This window comes from Aspergillus pseudotamarii (genome assembly GCF_009193445.1).
Source record: "Aspergillus pseudotamarii strain CBS 117625 unplaced genomic scaffold BDV38scaffold_19, whole genome shotgun sequence".
Taxonomy (NCBI): Eukaryota; Fungi; Ascomycota; class Eurotiomycetes; order Eurotiales; family Aspergillaceae; genus Aspergillus; species Aspergillus pseudotamarii.
Genome location: NW_022475033.1, coordinates 456,006 through 474,492, shown reverse-complemented (window position 1 = coordinate 474,492; position 18,487 = coordinate 456,006). Strand labels below are relative to the sequence as shown.

Sequence of the window (18,487 nt, the reverse complement as noted above, 5' to 3'; positions counted from 1 at the left end):
GGAATGGTTATTCATGCCTAGGCCAGAACATTATCTGCTATGACCTCTACTAAGGCATCGCTATCTATAGAAACACATAAATAAAGTTCGATAAACTCCCGGTATGGTAAAAGCGTAACTAGAATATCGAAAGATATGTTACTCCATTCGGTTAGACTGCGATCTAATCAGATTATCAAAAATCTCTGGAGAACAACTGGATCCCATTAAGTAATTGAGTGGCTAAAACCCTCTCGTCTCCATATTTTCAACCGGGCCAAATTTTTCCGACTCCAGGTGCCCACGATGACCGGTATCAGGGCATTTCCGCCTTTTTCCCCATACACAATTTTGTTACCAAAATGGCGCCGACAACTACAACAACGATGACGGCGCAGATTGACTCGCCACCACTGGCATCCTCGGTATCTTCAGTATCATCAGTGGATAGACAAGCAATCAAAAACACTCGTCTGCAACAGGTTGTAGTCATAGTGCAGCTCGTCGGCGTCACTCTTACCGCTAGCCTGATCAATGGCCTGGTGACTATCGCACTGCCGACCATCACCAAGGATCTTGAACTGCCCTCTTCTCTAGCCTTCTGGCCCTCATCAGTTAGTAGTCTCGCTACTGCATCGACACTACTCCTCGCCGGCTCTCTTGCTGACACCATTGGCCCACGATGGGTTGAACTGGTCGGATCTTTCTCCAGCGGAGCCTTGATGATCGGGCAGGGATTAGCTCGGAATGGAGAAGGGCTAGTCGTAATGAGGGCTCTGCAAGGCGTTGGCCTCGCCTTCCATTTGGCCTCTTCTGTCTCCATCATCACCCAGCTTCTGCCCCAAGGCAGAGGCCGTAATCTTGCTTTCTCATGCATCGGTCTCAGCCAGCCCCTGGGTTTTTCGCTCGGACTAGTCGTGGGCGGTGTTCTAGTCGACACAATCGGCTGGCGAGCAGGATGGTACATCGCAGGGGGAATCACTCTCTTCTTTGCAGTGATTGCAGTCTGGACCCTGCCCAAGAACAAAGTTGTTCAAGACCAAAGTCTTCTCCACAATGTGCGGACGAGGATTGACTGGCTCGGCGCCTTTCTGGCTTCCGCATTCATGGCCCTACTCTGTTACCTCCTGGCGTACGCACCACATTCCCACCATGAAATTAAACAAAATTTAACAACATCACAGTATTGTAAGCGCGGAACCGTCCCGCATCAAATCTGTCGACAGCATCGTCATCCTATGCCTGGCAGCAATCGCCCTTCCACTCTTCATCATCTCATCGCACCATCGTGTCAAGCGAAACAAAGTAGCCCTAATCCCGAACTCCTTATGGAGAAACACCTCCTTCTCCAGCGTCTGCGCCACAGTGGCCCTGTCCAACGCAGTGCTCAACTCCATGGAACTCTTCGCCAGTTTATTGTAAGCCGCCCCACAATTGAATCCCCCCTCTCCCCACACTCCCCACTAACAACCACCCCAGCTTCCAAGAAGTCCAATACCTCTCAGCCCTACAAGCCTCCATCCGCATCCTCCCCAGTCTGATAGTCGGCGCCCTCCTAAACTTAATTATCGGGCTTTTCGTCCACAAGATCCGCGCTGTCTGGATCGTAACAATTACCTCGCTCCTCTGCGCTGGCTCCCCCCTCCTAATGGCCGTCATTCAACCCTCCTGGCCATACTGGGGTAATGCCTTCTTCGCACAAATCCTCCAACCCGTTAGCTTTGACGCCCTGTTCACTGTCGGTCTGATCGTCATTACCGATGTCTTCCCGGACGACACGCAAGCTCTGGCTGGTGCAGTGTTCAACACCTCGGCGCAATTCGGGAGTGCCCTGGGACTTGCAGTGTTGCAGGTTATTTCGACGGTTGTGACAGATCAATCTGGGGCGGCGAAGGAGCGGTATGCATTGATGGATGGGTATCGGGCCAGCTTTTGGACGATGTTTGGGTCGATGATTGTTTGTACCCTTGTGGGGTTTTTTGGATTGAGGAAGGCGGGCAGGGTTGGCTTGAAGCAGGATTGAAGTGTTAGTTTTGTGAGGGTTGTTTTAGCCAGCCGCTGCATTGTCCTCGCGCGTCTAGAAAGATTTCCGTGTGCAATTTGCTGAAGGAACATATCATGAGGTTACATAATGGGCAAGACCTACCTAACAGAAGAGCTTCCTGACAAGTCAGAATGCTCAAAGTCCATTACAAGATCTTTGAATGTGATCTGTCTGCAAGCGTGACAAAGTACGGTGTCGTCTCTCGCCATCTTGTGTTGAACTCGCTGAGAACGAAAATTTCCATTTCACTCGCAATTTCGAATCATGTTAGGCCCAAAGCCAAATAGAGCAGCATGTGACGCACGATTCAAAATGCTAGCTGTAACGAGAGCAGTTCAAGTTCCGAGAACGACGGGATTAAAAGCAGTAGATATCCTGGGTAGTACCCCAGCCTACAGTCTAATCCGCTGCGGCGCATTGAGACTCGTCAAGCTTTGTTGTGTGAGCCAATGATTCCAGCACACGTACCGCAATGTAATGCAAGGCTGAAGTACCTTTAATATGGTCCACAGCCTATCAGTATATCCACTTATGGTATCTGAGCGCAGAGCCACAATAATCTTTGCGTCGTTTACCAAGTACACTAAACGCCTGGCTAACAGGACAAAGTGTCAGATTTTAGTCGGATGTACCCCACACACACACAAGTTAAGGGATTATTCCCTATCACATACCAGCAAGGCATAAAGCTAATGGTACATAATACGTGAATCCAGATCTACATACTGCAACCGACACCATATTTTGCACTGCCTTATATGTCGCGTATAAGAGTTATGAGAATATGTTTTCGGTTGAAGCAACGGGATATGTTCTTTCCGGTTATTGCATCAATGATATTTTACTATATTGTGTTGAAGAAGGTCACGTTCTAAAGTGCCCATGGCGGCCATTCCAAGTCCTCAAAGTCGTAACTCTTGGGGTTGGGCACCAGTAATCCAACAAAGCACTTCGATGAGTGTATTTCCACTATGATCAATGTACTAGTGTATCGATTTATTTTGATTGTCGAGCAGAACCAATCCAAGATGAACAATAGCTCAGCCCCCTTAGTTACCAATAAATCCTGCAAATACGAACAAAGATTTGTAGCTCCTAATCTAGCGGCTGTTGTTATAAGGACGCCCCATCTCTATCTGTTCGTGGCGCAGTTGGTACCCAGCACCATACCGCCCGTTGAAACTATCACGTCCTGTCTGCATAGCCGTGTCATCCGGTTCTCCGTGGCGCATTCTCTGATCGCGAGAGAGTTGCTGTAATGAATCGTCGGACATCTGTCCGAGCCACTGAACAGACCTAGCTCCTGTAGTGATGTGTTTCGCTGATATTAAATCCCCAATAGTCGACACGACCAATTGGTGGGACTCATCAGCTGAAGTCACATCTTCGAATGAATTGGTCCGAGCCTTTCCTGCAATGTCGGATGCGTCCGCACATATCCTCAGGCATTGTGCAATACTGTCCCTTTCCTCTCGAATGAGTTCAAGTCTGGCTCTTCCTTCCCGTGACTGTAAGGTCCCAACCTCGATAAAGTCCTGCAGCTGGTGGTCTAGGGTATTTAGCCGGGCTTCAAGATTCCGAGCATTCAAGGAAAGCTTATGTCTGAAGTCGTTCAGCATGTCATCGGTCGCTATATACGCCTTGGTAGAATCAAAGCCGCTAAGGGATGCAGGCTTGACTGTTAGCATAGGAACATTCTGAGAGTCCCGGGGTAGGCGCGCTTGCATCCCTTCGATATAGTTGGAGACTTGGGTGCAAATCAGGAGGCATTGCTCTGTACTCTCTTTTTCCTCTCTCACTACACTCAGGTCGACATCCAAATGCTGAACGTGACCTGTTTCTTCAATCGACTTCACTCGATCATTGATCCCTTGTAAGTGATCCTGGAGATCGGACGTTGCCTCTGCAATCATCTCCTTATATTCCTCCAGGACATTCACTGTGACAGTAGCTTGGCGACTAGCTCACACATAAGTACACGAAGAAGGCTATTTTTTTATCCCGCTGGCTAGAGTACTCACAAGGTCGCACCTCCTAAAGCAATATTAATGGTCGCCTTGTAACCGGCCAGAGTGGTCCGAAGATCCGCGATATCACCCCCCATATACTGCAACTTTGCCCAGTCACGGAAGCTCGTCCTCTGCTCGCGTGAATGACTCGTGCATTTAATGATAACCTCTTCGAATTCCTTGCAGGTTTTCCCGCAACGTAGTAAAGGCAGCTTCAGCGCCCTGAGCTCAGCCTCATTTTCGGCGGACGCCTTTTCGAGGCTTGCGAGGGCTTGGGTTAGAGACTCAACTTCAAAGCGGAGTTCGCGGATCGCTCTCTTCGAAGACCTGAAACTTTCAATCACTTGGTAGAGGGACTTGGTCGTCTGAAACGCAAACCCAGCTAGGGCAAGTAGACTAGAAGCAAGTGACAAAGGTTCTGCCATGTCGAATGAGGAGTCGTCCGTTAGACGCAAGGAAAGAACATGAGAAGAAGAGTAGGAAATGAAGATATGAGCATGTGAGAGAACCCACAAATATATATGTAGAGCTCGGCGCTTCGGCGAGCAGGATGCATGGGTGAGTGAGTGCGTGCGCGAGTGAGTGAGTGAGTGAGTGAGGGGCGTGCCATTCATCGGTTCGTGCGGGGCGGGCACGCTCTTAAATTAGCTGGCCAATAAGACACTGATGTTCAACTGGGCGAAGCGCTTAAGCAACACCCACTACGACTAGTAGTTTAGTGGTAGATAGTCCTTTATGTAGTATCCAAGCCTCTCGTCCCGAGCCGCCAATAGGGAAAATGTCAATCTCATTCGTCGGATATTTACATCTAACTATTGTAATCTCTTCCATATACTGTCTAGCGCGCTAGCTCAATCGCTATTACCGTCCTCTTTAAGTAACTTGGATATCTGTCTGTTAAACTTAGTCACTTAGGACTTCAACTATGAGATCATAGCATTCTATAGTCTGTTCTATAATTCCGAATGTTACACCACAGACGGGTGGCTGCAGACCAAGGGCGCCCACTCCCTGATCCAACCATGAGCCTGGGCTAAGCCAGGATCTTCGATGCGGGTCGGACTACATCTAGGGTTATTGTGCGATAGACTGACATGAGGCTCTGTGCTGCCGCGGCACAATTCTCGATCAGACCCTGGCTGATCCTTGTCTATATTCATCTTGGCATTTATGACTCGGTGGGTTTCCTAAGTAGCCTTTATGACAAGGGCGATACTTAAACAAAGAATATCACCTCATCCCTGCCCTTCCGCACTTGTTATTGTTAAGCGAATGTGCTTCGCTTTCCGCCCCCACGCATGCTGGGTGCAGATATAAATACCTCTCCGTGTTCCCTTCGTTCTGCCACGAATGCCGTCGAATTTTACATCCATACCACTGCTTGCGAAACCACAGTCTTTCAGGGTTAGTAGTCCCGATCACTACCAATATGAAACCTGCTATCGTCATTTGTCATGGCTCGTATCATAGCCCTGCCCCATATGAGCCCTTCATGCAGAACCTACAGGTTCAAGGATTTGAAACTCACTGTCCTCATCGGCCAACTTGTGATCTAAGCAAGCTCCACGTTGGGGATGTCGACCATCCGGATTTCGACCTCGGACCTCCGCCAGAGGGTTACCCCAGCGACACCGACGATGTCAATGCGGTGGTCCAACTCCTCGACAAGTTAGTTAAGGAGGACGGAAAATTTGTTCTGCTACTGGCACATTCATCCGGTGGCTGGGTTGCGACCCAGGCAGCCATACCAGAATTACAAGCCAAGTCTCGCCGCAGCGAGGGCAAGACAGGCGGTCTCATTGGCATATTTTACATGGGGGCCTTCGTTGTCCCCGTGGGAGAGTCTATTCATAGTTTTTTCCAGCCAAAGGACGGGACGACCTTTGTTCCGCCATTTATGCGATTCCACGTATGTATCTATTTAAGACCATGAAAGCTTCATCTGAAGCTAACACATACTAGAAACACGGCGTCAAGGGCCTCGGAACTCCGGTCGATGCCCCTCGCTTTTTCTTCAACGGTCTGGACGCCGAGTCCGCTGCAAAATGGGCAGCTACTCTTACTGCGTCCCCTGTCAATACTGAGAGACTTACGAACGATGCTTACTCGACCCTGCCATGTGCGTACTTGGTCCTTGAGGACGATTTGACTCTACCCAAGGAGTATCAGGAGGGCATGGTCGCTCTCCAGGAGCAGAAGGGCAACAAGTTCACCATTTATCGAGCGCCTTCCGGACACTCGCCTCATCTGACCTGGACGGAGGGTCTTGTGTCGAAGGTGGCTGGTTTTACCAATGAAATACAGGTCTAGCCTGGAAGCTTTTGTTAAGTTTGGTGCGAAGGCTACATCCACTATGATGAGGACTAAAAGAGATACAAGTGAAAGATCCAGTCGATACAGCGCCCTAATGGAAGATGCTTTTGTTGTATCTCTAAGAAGTTTTGTTATGAATACATATACACCGCCATCAAACCATAGTGTACAAAACAATTCCAACAGATGGATAAAGAACTGACATTTAATGATCCACGATGTGAAATACAAGTTCGCCTGGCACAGTAGTAAGAACATATCACGTATTTCCTGAATTACTCACACATGCTCTAGAACCAAAGTCATGAACAGCCTAAAGCCTGTTTCATTCAGCACCTCAGGAGCACCTTTCAATGACCAGAGACTCCATCCCTTATACTTGCGACAATTTTCTCAGTTCCAGGAAAATCTCTTTCGACAGCAGTGAGTATGCTGGCCCACACTCGCTCCGATCGCACAATAGCGTTCGGGTCCGAACACCACTTAGCAGGCCTGTTGTTCACTCTCATTAGCGCCGTGTTCCCTTCTATATTGGGCTTCATGTCTATTACACACCTATTAATCGAGTCCCACTGCCAAAATTGCCCATGGCCTTCTTGCCCAAGCATAAGACCACTGATATATGTTCTTGCACCCTGCTCGGATGTTTTCATCATAAGGTTCATCATGTTGACAGCGATGCGGACTCCGAAAGATGAGTGTTTGTCAAAGTCTCTACTAAGCCCAGACTGGGTCGGGCCTGGGCCAACAACCACAACGTATACTCGCGGTGATCCAGAGACTCTGTTATCAACAAGCTTCACAAGGTGCCACTGCACATACATGAGAAAGAGCTTTGTTAATGAGTACTGCTGGATAATCCCAAATGTTTTGAATGAAGTTTCTGTGTTGTAAACCTCGAGGATATCTTGATCAGGATCATCGGTGTCCGGCAGCAGTGCTGGAATCCGTTGGTGTGTGCCGGACCCCACCAATTCAAGCACAGGGGTGAAATCGTCAGTCTGGCTGGCCAATAGCTTCGGCAGCAGAAGTAAAGCTAAAAGCGTCGTCGAGACCAGGTTAACCTGGATACCTGATTCGAATCCGTAGGCCGATTGCCTGTAAGCGTGAGGGCTAATGCCAGCGTTGAGGACAACATAGTCCAAGCGTTCCACCTCCCGGTGGACGCGAGACGCAAAAGCTTCAATTGTGGTGTAGTCTACCATGTCTACATGATACACGTCTATGATAACATTGCTCTGGGGTGCTTGAGCGAGAATGGCCTTCTTGGCTTCCTCGCCCTTCTCGACCGACCGTACACCAATGATAATTCTTTTGGCAGAGGCACGAACGAATTTGATCACTGATTCATAACCAAGACCGGAGTTCTAAGAGACAACCCTTGTGAGATTGCTGTCGACGTTAAAGGACTCTAGAAGGAGACATACCGCGCCTGTAATGAGTAGAGTCCGCCCAGTCAGATCGGGCGTTGTGTCCCGTGGTGGCCAGACCTTGCTTCCTAGCATCTGATATAGGAATGCCATGGCGCTCTGACCTCGGCTCTGGTGTACAAGTTCAGAACGGTGGAAATAGGTTAAAAAGTAAACCAGTGCAAATCTGCCACACAAGGATGAATTTAGTAGAACATCAGTCAATTCGAACCCCGGCGAGTGGGAGCATGGGTATTTAAGCATAGGTATCGGCAGCTTCTGTGTCGGAATTTGCCTTCCAGGACTCTCGACTCGGGTTTCAAATCCGAAATCCGACAACATTGACCAATAACCCCGATGACGTTCATTACCGGTGTCTAGTTATCTATTTGTGTGAACAATGCTGGGAGTATAAAATACCCCGGGTAGATAGGTCACAATAGCTCTCATATTAACTAGGGGAAATGTTATACCATCCTGAAATCAGCTGGGCGCTTTGGAGGCACTCCCGATTCACCGACAGCTCTGTGTACATAGTGTCTTAGCTCTGACATATATATAGCATATTGAAAATACAACCCTCCCGAAAAATATTCATATTTTTTATATCGTAACAGGTTAAAAACCTGCACCGACCACTACTCGGTGGTCATGATGAACATAAGTATCACTTAAAACCTAGATCATCGCGGAGTTTGAATTGAATCCCGTCCCGAATCCCGTTCCAAGCCCAAGCAGGTGCCGACATTAGAGCATACTAACAACTTTAGCAGAAAACTCTCGGATTGATAAAAGTTAAATCCGGCTCAACTCCGAATAATTTGAAGAACATGCTATTACCTGTATTCGACAGTCGTGACCCCGTCCCTGACTCACTCGTTAGTACGAACAACCTCAAACCATGCATGGCACTAAAATGGCATCAAAACAATTATCAGACAATGTGGCACCTGCGCGGCGGTCCAAATACCACCACCTGAAGAACAATACCTTTAGGAAATTCGCTCACAAAGGGACGGAACCCCTCAGCGCACGGTATACCCGTAAGGCTTTCTCACGTGTACAGACTAAGATGTGGATTTGATCCTGTGAAAACTTTGCAAGATACAGCATTCGTAGTGTAAATGACTCCTGCAAGCTGTTTCGTTCATGCCTATTATTCCATAAAGTTCCGGTCAAAACGTGAAGCTGGTGCAAAATTTATCGCAAAAGGGTCGAGTTCTTCTATATTACTACTCGCTCCACGACCGGAGTTTAGTCCTGGTCCAATAATATTCGATACGAAGCCTGATGTTGACCTGAGGATCAAGTCACTAGCCTGGGGTAAAATAGTCCAATGAACTAGGGTATTCGGGGATTCTTGATATAACACTATCTTTGATCACTAACACAGTGCTCTCCAGGACCCAGGCATAGCCAACGCGAGGCATATCGATATCTGGAATGTTGACTGCGGAGGCGCCGTTGTTTGCCTAGTAGATTCACACAATGTGACTAGATATTACTATCTTGAAGGTACCAAATCCCCTCATTCCTCCTCCCTAAGGTTCGATCTGGATTCCTATTATGATGGGCCTTCCAAACCCTGTCCTGAACGTATCCCTTGTCCGGGAATATTAGTTATAGACCTTCTACACCAAACTGGGGGAGATGTATCGGTTGCGTGAATAGGGAATATTACAGCAAATGCCAATTTGTCTGATCTGGTGATAAAGATTATAAAAGAATATTGAATAATCACTAAAGAAAGAAAAAGCACTCAGTGTGAAACGTCTAGCAGTCGAGACTATAGACGAAAGGTAACCATGAACGCCCACGTACAACCAACCAACCCAGTCTTAGAACACAGAGAGAACTTCCAGTACAAGCCCTATTACCCAACGTACCTTCAAGCCTCGAGCGCCTTTCCTCTCCCATAGTCCAACCTCTCCCACCTCATGACCAACCCACACACAAAACAAAGTGCCCCACCAGCGACAACCAAATAGTACTCTCGAGCAAGCACATCGGCAACAGCCTCAACCCCACGAGCAAGCACGTCCGGATCTTCAGATTCCCACACAACAGACGATACACCGGCCAGCGCCTGTCGTAGATCCTCTTCGGAGAACCCATTACCTCCAATTGCATCCTTCAACAGATGGAACCCCACGTTCTGGAAGATCGAGCCCGCTATCGAGAGAATAACAGTAATACCGCCCATCTGCGCCAAATTGAACATGACCACACTGTCCACCTTATCACGTGGATCTTTATTGATCACGTTGGATATCCCAACACCATGTTGGTATGAACAGCCGAGCCCGACTCCAATGAGAGCTTCGAGGCCTAGTACTTGCGATTCCGGGACAGTAGGGCTGAGTGTTGCGGCCATGGCGCCTGCTCCCGCCACGGTCGCCATGCCGGCGATGATGTAGATTAGGTTGTAGCGGCCGAACAAGGGTAGGAGCCCACCGACTAACAAAACAACTACTATGAAGACGACGACAAAGGGGAGAAGACGGACAGTTTGTTGTAAAGGGCTGTGGCCGCGAGCGAAGGCGAAGAAGAGCGGGGTGTAGTACAATGTCCCAGCGTATGATGCGCCTGCGCATCCGGATGCGATCCACAGCGGCACTAGATCGAGGCGATGGAACAGGTGGACTGGAATGGCACGTTCGTCGGGAGTTGTTCCGATGCACCAACATTGTTGGACGATCCAGGCAACAAGCAGCACGCCGAAGACTACCCACACCGCGATAGATGAACCGGAACCCCAGTCCCAGACAGGTCCGGAGAACTCCAGTGCAATGCAGAATAGAGCCGGTACGGCGATGTTCATCGTAATGCCGATCGGATCGATCCTTGCGATGCGGGACCATACTGGAATGTCCGGTCCTAAGTATTTGCTAGGCATGCAGATGAATGCCATAACAAGGACGAGGCCAGCCCATGGTAGGTTCATATAGAAGGCCCATCGCCAGGTTGTGGCACTGTTCGAGGCAAGAGCTGACCCGATCGGGCCACCGATGACGAGGCCTACAGCCCATAATGCACCCAAGAGTCCAAAAAGACGTGGTGTCTCTGCTGGGGTAGCGAACACAGCGACAAATGTCAGATTGCTATACCGTGGTCAGGTCGTAAGACTTTGCAATAGAGCTGAGACATAGCACACCTTTGATAAATCACAGAACCGCCGACACCCATGATTGTCCGGCCGACAATAACAGTGGCTAAATTATGAGCCGCTCCCGCCACGGCAGCCCCGACCATGAAGACGATAACGCTGATGATATAGATCCATTGCATGTCGAAACAGTATAGAATCTTCCGAGAAAAGGATAGGAAGGCAAAGACAGCCAAGCTGAACGACAGGCCAATCCATGGAAGGAGTTCAATGTCACCAAAGGCCTCGTATAGTCGTGGCTGGATGTTGGCCACGTTGCTCACATCATATCCTACAATATGGTATTTAGTAACTTACGGATAGTCCGATAACATGGTTCACTAACCATTAATAACCGTTGTCAGCATGACAGCCGCGAGACTGCCTTTCCATTTCCAATCCGCAATGTGATCCCGAGACCGTGGAGTCTCTGGAGCTATCTTTAGGGCGGCCGCTTCCTTCCCGGATGACTGCTGCGAAATGGTGCTGGAAGATATATCCGCCATGATGACTTTCGAACGGAGCTCACCATGAAAAATAGGACAACAGACGGAAAATCGCTGTAGCGCGGATAGCCAGGGGGAAAGCCCCAATAGAGATATACATTTTTGCTGTCAAGTTGTGAATAGACTTGCAGCAATCTGTAAGCGAGAAGATATAGTTAGGCGTCCTGCATCACGCTTAGCTCCACTCGGCAAATCGAGGCATCCTCGCGGAGATACTCGGTGGGCTGACTGTACCACATTTTATCCTATGTCGTGGTGATTTAATCATAGTACAACATAGCGACTTGGTGCCCTTTCTTGGGGACACAATCATTAGAACTTATTGTCAATACAGCGGGGTGAATCAAAAACAAATCACATTCCGTACCACACTCCAGGGATATTTCGCCCACACGTGCAAGTTCCACTTGCAGATCAGGCCGGCCACTTGGTGGCTCCGCATAATTTGCTAATGGGGTCGGTCTGCCTTGTCCAGTTACCGTCCACCGCGACCATCCTCCGTCGGAATGCGACATGTGGTTTTTCTCGGTTAAAAATAGCCACCTATACACGAGTCAGTTCAGCTTTGCCTAATCTCGTGCCAGGTGGTCGGTGGTGTTGATGATGATGATGTTATTAGGGCTCCCCGAACAGATAGACAGTGGGGCTGTTTATTTCTCTAAGCGCTATCCCCCCAGTCCCATATGGCTTTCTATCACGGGAACAACCGATTCCTTTAGTTAAACCCTGTGCTCAGACCAGCAGCGGTGAAACTTTATCAAGTCTGTTGTTCATTTACCAGTTATGAGTGCACACTGGTTCTCCCAGTCCCTGGTATTGGCTGCTGACTTTGGGCAGTCAACCTGGCATCAATCTCTGACCGCACTAGGAGGGTTCTGAACCCACGACTCGGACATAAGGTACACTACAGGCGAGATATTTTATCATAGTTCTGTATTCTGTATACATACGTAAAAGGCTAGGTGAAACCTGGCGCTCTAGGAAGCCTTCCATAGTTGAATTCCCTGGCACTGCCCAAACGCCAAGATGACTCTCAGCGACGCCAAGCAGGATCCAGCAACGGCTATACACCGCCAAAATAGGCATAATGGAGCGCCTGTGTAGATCTCCAACACGATAGACCAATGGAGAAGCCCTCCTGCGCAACCTCATTGTTGGAAACGTATAATAGATTATTCTCCGTTTCCCGCGGGGCTGTGGACCATGAAGTACCTCACAGTTTTAGCTCCCATCTCATCCTAGTGGAAACTGTGGAATCAACCTAAAACAACTGTCCATATTGTTCTACTGATCTTATGGAGGTGATTTAATTCCATACACGGCTATTTGTGTAAGGTCTGCAGTCTCTAAGCTTTCCATGAATGGGTCAAGTAGAGTTTTCAGGCGCCCCATACGTCCATGGGCATCATCAGATCTTATCGGACGTCAGAGGACATTCTAATTTATCTTCTAAATTTAGTACAACGTGCCAATATCTATACACTATATATAAGGATCTCAGATTCGGTGTCGGGCTACCGATTCGAGTCTTGCAGATCATTTCTCTGCAACCAAGCCCTTACATAGATCGGCTCAGGAATCATGTCCGATGCTCGTACAACAACCCTAATGGAAACGTGGTTCATTCCCGCTCTCGTGGCCGCCATCGTGGCGGCACGCCTGCTATTCTCCTTTTATTCGTCATGGCAGCATGCACACATGGCTCGCAGCTTAAACTGCCAAGAGGCTCCGTTATACCCGTCTCGGGATCCGTTTGGCATCGCGACCCTCCTCGAAACATTACAAGCGGATCGAGAGAAGATTCTTCCCAAGCTATCACAGAAACGTATCGATGTAATTTCCAGTCAGCAAAACAGATATGTTTCTACCTTCCGCGTGCGCCAGGCGGGCCGAGAGAACTTCTTCACCGTCGATCCCAAGAACATTCAAGCCATGTTGGCGACTCAATTCAATGACTTTTTCTTGGGTGATATGCGCCGCAACGCAGGGGCGCCTGTGATGAGTCGTGGAATTGTGAGTGCCCCATGGCATCAATGGTCCTACCTTGCCAGTTCACTGATCCGAGCTATGTCCGTATTTAGTTTGTCTCTGATGGTGCCGATTGGTCCCACTCAAGATCACTAATACGACCTCAGTTTACGCGAACGCAAATCAATAACCTTGAGTTGGAAGAACGCCATGTTCAGAATGCCCTGCAAGCTATGCCGACGCAACCACACGGTTGGACGTCTGACATCGATATCCAGACCATCTTCTTCCGTCTTACACTTGATTCCGCCACAGAATTCCTCTTCGGCAAAAGTTGCAATAGCCAAGTGACTGCTCTTGGACAGGATGCTGGCGAAATGCCAGATAGCTTTCTTAACAGCTTTGACCGTTGTGCATGGTACCTAGCTGCGAGACTCCGATTTGAGCGCCTATATTGGATAGTCAACAACAAGGAGTTTCGTGAATGCACCCGAGTAGTGCACGACCTCGTTGATGGATATGTCCAGTCGGCTTTACAGAGAGCACAGCAAACGGAAAAGCCGGCAGACCTAGAAGGCCGGTCACATTATGTCTTTGTGGACGCTCTCACCGAAAGAACAAGGGACCCCATCGAGCTCCGAGACGAGTGTCTGAATGTCCTGCTAGCAGGACGTGATACAACTGCGTCACTGCTGAGCTGGAATATCCTTCTCCTCGCCCGTCACCCAAACATTTTCCAGCGACTCCGCAAGGAAATCATCGAACAATTCGGGACCTACAGCGAGCCGCGCGATATCGACTTTTCGTCCCTAAAGTCATGCCAGTACCTTCAACACTTCATCAATGAGACTTTACGTCTCCATCCTGTCGTTCCCTTCAACCGCCGCTGTGCTAACAAGGACACTACATTACCTACTGGAGGTGGCAAGGATGGCAAGTCGCCGATTTATCTCCAAAAAGGCCAACCAGTCCTTTATAGCAGTTATGTCCTACAACGCCGCAAGGATATCTGGGGTGAAGATGCCGAGGAGTTCAATCCGGACCGATGGTTTGGTCGCAAGGCAATCTGGGAGCACATCCCGTTCAGCGGCGGACCGAGAACTTGCATCGGTCAGCAGTTCGCCCTCACCAATACGAGTTATGTGTTGGTGCGCCTATTGCAGCGTTTTGACTCCATCGAAGATGTCTATCCTGATCGCCCGATCCGGTACGGGGTTACCCTCACCAGCTGTCCAGCTGATCGGGTGACTGTTAGGATGCACCAAGCTGAGCTATAGATTTTATATTAAACCTGGGCTATCCAGAATCGGGCCAACGCTTGCACGTCGGTTGCACTTGGAACAATGATAACTCAGTTGAACTGTGATACCCATGGGAACATATTCAGCCACGAACTTATAATGAGCTTTGTTAGATATCCATTGCGGGCTGATTGCGGAGTTGAATAGTCGCCCTCATATTTTAGCTTTTCACTTTTTAGTTTTTTTCTACTTCTTTTTTTTTTTTGGTTTGTTTTTGTTGACCACCCTCAATATTCATGGTACATTCCTTTCTGTAGCCACTTTATGTAATTTCCTTCCGCTTCCTACATATGTCATTTGGAGTCGCTTAACATTGACAAAGAGCTACTCAAACTTCACGTTTCAATGTTTATAATATTCCAGGATTATACTGGACTGTCTCACTTTCTAAGATATCTTATCGTCAATTTCACCTGAATATGCGGTTTCTACGAGGCTAGCTTAAAGGAACCACAGCCCCTCTACTCCAAACAGCACGTACAAAGACCTTCTATTGAACTAAGTCAATAATAGGAGACCAACAAAGGGCACAGGCCAAAGATAATAGTAAAGAGGTGAGAATGTAGAACAATCGCTATACAAAAGAATATTATCCACGTCGCATGTAATGGGGACGACCAAAGCCCTAAGCCTCACTTTCGACAGCCTTCCGTGGTTCAATCCAGCACTTGTACTTCGGGTACACGAACCACGCACACCATGCGTCCCATGGGTCCTTCTCCTCGAACTTCAAGTCAAATTTGCGGACGATCTGGGGCAGGATCTTGGTGATCTCCAAGAGGCTGATATTACGGCCAATGCAGGTTCGAGAGCCGCTACCGAACTGCGAGCGCAAAGGGGTGATGTCAGCTTCAACTATTCTTGCAATTATACCCAAACCCCATCAGCATCAGCTTCGTAACTTACTGCAAACATCATCGAGTCTCTGTAGTCAGGCTGTGGCTTGTCCTCCAACCAGCGTTCTGGCCTGTATTTATCCGCGTCAGAGCCATAAACGGTTTCACTGTAATGTAAGGGCCATGCATTCGTGCCAATATGTGTCTAGTAGTGTGGTCAAAGTCAGCATAGCTGGAAGCAGGATTTTCAAGATAGGGTATGGGGATGCTTAACTCCTTCTGGTACATAATATCCTCCAGTAAGGGTGATGCCTCCTTTTGGTACAACTCTTGCCAATATCGTCCCAACACCAGGATGCACCCTAAGCGTCTCCTTGATGACAGCGTTGAGGTACGGCATCTCTTGCGCTTGTTTATACGTCACTGGATCTGAAATGCGGCCTTCGGCAGTCATGGTGTCAATCTCTTGACGCAGCTTTGCCAGCTTGTCGGGATTACGGTAGATATACCATAAAGCAGCGCTCAAGGTGATACCAGTGGTGTCAGAACCGGCGCCGATATTCGATCCACATGAGTCGAGCACATTATTGCGTCCAACTTTGTGGGCAGCCTCCAACTCAAGTACCTTTCGCAGAAAGGTGTCGTATTGGGACTTTTGCTTGGCACCGCTGTTCGTATTACGATGCTTCCAGTACTGACTCCAGATGTATTCAGTCAGTTTACCAGTAGAGGTTCCACTGAAGAAGAGTTTCTGTGCTGCCCGGAAGGTACTCTGCAACTCCGGTAGTAAACCCATAAAGCCAATCGTGTTGTTCAAGGTATGGATCTCTTTGATAATGCCTTGAGTATCGCCCATATTCTCCATCATTCCGAAGTTTTGGTCAAACTGGTTTCGGCTCATTAGCTTCAAAGTCTTCCTCACAGAAGATAAAATAAATTCTGTCCAACGTACCGTAATCTCCCCAATCACATCGAATGCATAGAACTGCATGAACTTGGGTATCGAGATCAACTTTCGATTGGCTGCAAGCTCATTCATCTTTTTAATACAGAGAGTTGTCATCCGATCGACTGCGTCTTCATAGGCTACCATGGCCGACATGGTGTACAGGGATGCAACTTTCCTTCGTCGGTCCTTATGGTCCTCATTATCTCGCACAGTGAAGATATTCTTTGGATCACCTAAGGAGTCGTAAAATTCCGATTTTGGAAAATCCCCACCAAAGCCGTATATCTTCTTCACATCCTGTGGGTCGATGACACTGTATCTCTTTGGGCTGACCCGGACCACCGGACCTATTTTCATAATCTTAACATCATCGCTCTGGTATTACTTTTAATAGCTTGCCGGTACTGACCATATTTCTTATGCAATCTGATATATTCTTCATGTGAGCGGCCTTTCACCAGCTGACGGAATTCCCAGAGAATGCTAAATCGAGCCCAGAACGGTCCAGGCACATTTCTCAAGGGGGAGAAGAAAAAGTTGTATAGAAATGGTACAACCCAGAATATGAGCAGCGAGCCAACAAGCAGACCACCAATCGCCCCAACAGGATTACCTTGGACTGTGTCCAAGATCGTTCCTAGCATGCTGGGTGTTTGTCTGTATATGCAATGAGGGCGATAAAGAAACTGGAGTATGTTGAATTAAGTTACCAAAACAGATATCAACGCCCCTTGGTCGATGACATTTGGCTTGATTCCTGAAAAAGTTCGGTGCTACAGAAGCGACACGGAGGCCTTTATAGGTGAGCAGGATGCACGTCTATGCACAGCAATCCACGGAGAGACAACAGACCTTCCGAGGATGTGGAGAAAACAAGTATCGCAAATGTAAAAACGGTGGTCTTGCAGGGGTCTGCATGGTCTAGTGCTGCAAAGTTTCAGGACTATACCTACTACAAGAACGTGGCATACGCGACCGCTTCTTCTATCTAGTCTATACATCTTTAAGCCCTACTCAAGCGGTCAATATCCAGCAAAGTTGATCAGTTTGAGTACTATATGGCTTTCCAACCACCTCAATTCCTCTCTTCATCTGTTCGTATACACGAAATAGTTCCCCCACAGTACAATTCTGTTGTGGGGAAGTGGCGCTACCAAAGGTTATGCTAACCGGCATCCAGCAGGGTATGGATTATGGCTCCCGTGCTCCGGCCCGCACGAGAGGCAATTTGTTGTTACTAAGCGGAAGCTGGCCAGGTTGGTTCCGTTGTCGATCCTTCCAGATGGTTTCAGATCTCGTTCTTCAGTGTTCACGAATCATTGCAATATTATATTCACAAGGCCTGATTGGATTCGTTCAAATAGAATTATACATCAACTATTTAGTATCGGTGGCTATCATGGTTCCACATACTCCCATCCACTTCCCCCACATTGCAATTCGAATATCAAGAATATTTTTAGTCGCCTTCACTTTCCCAACAAAACCAAGTTCAATTAAATCCCGATGGTGTGCCTTGTCTGACAGATCCTTCTTGATATCAAGAGGTGTGGAGATTTTGCTTAGGGGTATAACTGTAAGAAATTAAGATACAGGTTAACATGCATGCCTGTTTGTGGAAAGTGGAAGAAGCGAGTATGGGAAGGATCTTGCAAAACGACTCCAGGGTGCGGAAGATACAGCTCAGCTCAGACAAGTCGCGGATATGGTTCATACAAGACGATGCTTGTGTGGAAGACATAATCTACTAGACGTTTGGGGCATGGGGAAGCGTTAACTAACCAATCGGACATGATTAGGTAATTGTATCCGAAACTAAGTTGTTTGGGGCTTGGCAACCTGGGGATTACGGCGCAGTAAATCGAAGTTCCGGACAATAGAGATTTCTGACCGAAACCTTGGCGTTTTACATTGAACCACATACTTATTCAGTATCGCTTCTCCTCTATAATATATATTAGAATCGTGCAGAGGATTCAGATCCTCAAGCGATTCGTTCTGTTCTAGCTTACATACAATCTCCCTAGT

General features: G+C 48.1%; 6 protein-coding genes across 6 annotated transcripts; 3 read left to right on the top strand and 3 right to left on the bottom strand.

Annotated features, from left to right (window-relative positions):
• Window positions 1-365: 365 nt before the first annotated feature.
• BDV38DRAFT_291898 (putative MFS transporter) lies at window positions 366-2,183 on the top strand (the record flags this gene model as incomplete). The annotated part of the gene is made up of 4 exons (XM_032061870.1): window positions 366-1,111; window positions 1,164-1,397; window positions 1,459-1,896; window positions 2,138-2,183. 4 exons carry the CDS (start codon window positions 366-368, stop codon window positions 2,181-2,183), a joined length of 1,464 nt encoding a protein of 487 aa, XP_031914935.1.
• A 940-nt stretch (window positions 2,184-3,123) lies between these two features.
• On the bottom strand, window positions 3,124-4,464 carry BDV38DRAFT_291896 (uncharacterized protein; the record flags this gene model as incomplete). Its single annotated transcript, XM_032061869.1, has 2 exons — window positions 4,045-4,464; window positions 3,124-3,982 (listed from the first exon to the last, which is right to left on the bottom strand). The coding sequence occupies exons 1-2, from the start codon at window positions 4,455-4,457 to the stop codon at window positions 3,124-3,126; spliced, it is 1,272 nt and encodes a 423-aa protein (XP_031914934.1). The 5' UTR covers window positions 4,458-4,464.
• An 835-nt stretch (window positions 4,465-5,299) lies between these two features.
• Window positions 5,300-6,542, top strand: BDV38DRAFT_244044 (alpha/beta hydrolase). The gene is made up of 2 exons (XM_032054265.1): window positions 5,300-5,941; window positions 5,995-6,542. The coding sequence occupies exons 1-2, from the start codon at window positions 5,462-5,464 to the stop codon at window positions 6,340-6,342; spliced, it is 828 nt and encodes a 275-aa protein (XP_031914933.1). The 5' UTR covers window positions 5,300-5,461; the 3' UTR covers window positions 6,343-6,542.
• Window positions 6,543-6,828: 286 nt separating this feature from the next.
• On the bottom strand, window positions 6,829-11,405 carry BDV38DRAFT_291895 (major facilitator superfamily domain-containing protein; the record flags this gene model as incomplete). The annotated part of the gene is made up of 6 exons (XM_032061868.1): window positions 6,829-6,871; window positions 6,901-7,712; window positions 7,773-7,884; window positions 9,689-10,855; window positions 10,909-11,191; window positions 11,246-11,405. The coding sequence occupies 6 exons, from the start codon at window positions 11,403-11,405 to the stop codon at window positions 6,829-6,831; spliced, it is 2,577 nt and encodes an 858-aa protein (XP_031914932.1).
• A 1,581-nt stretch (window positions 11,406-12,986) lies between these two features.
• BDV38DRAFT_270387 (cytochrome P450) lies at window positions 12,987-14,650 on the top strand (the record flags this gene model as incomplete). Its single annotated transcript, XM_032057144.1, has 2 exons — window positions 12,987-13,418; window positions 13,487-14,650. The coding sequence occupies 2 exons, from the start codon at window positions 12,987-12,989 to the stop codon at window positions 14,648-14,650; spliced, it is 1,596 nt and encodes a 531-aa protein (XP_031914931.1).
• A 649-nt stretch (window positions 14,651-15,299) lies between these two features.
• Window positions 15,300-17,103, bottom strand: BDV38DRAFT_291894 (cytochrome P450; the record flags this gene model as incomplete). Its single annotated transcript, XM_032061867.1, has 5 exons — window positions 15,300-15,497; window positions 15,581-15,715; window positions 15,785-16,396; window positions 16,463-16,806; window positions 16,869-17,103. 5 exons carry the CDS (start codon window positions 17,101-17,103, stop codon window positions 15,300-15,302), a joined length of 1,524 nt encoding a protein of 507 aa, XP_031914930.1.
• Window positions 17,104-18,487: the final 1,384 nt, after the last annotated feature.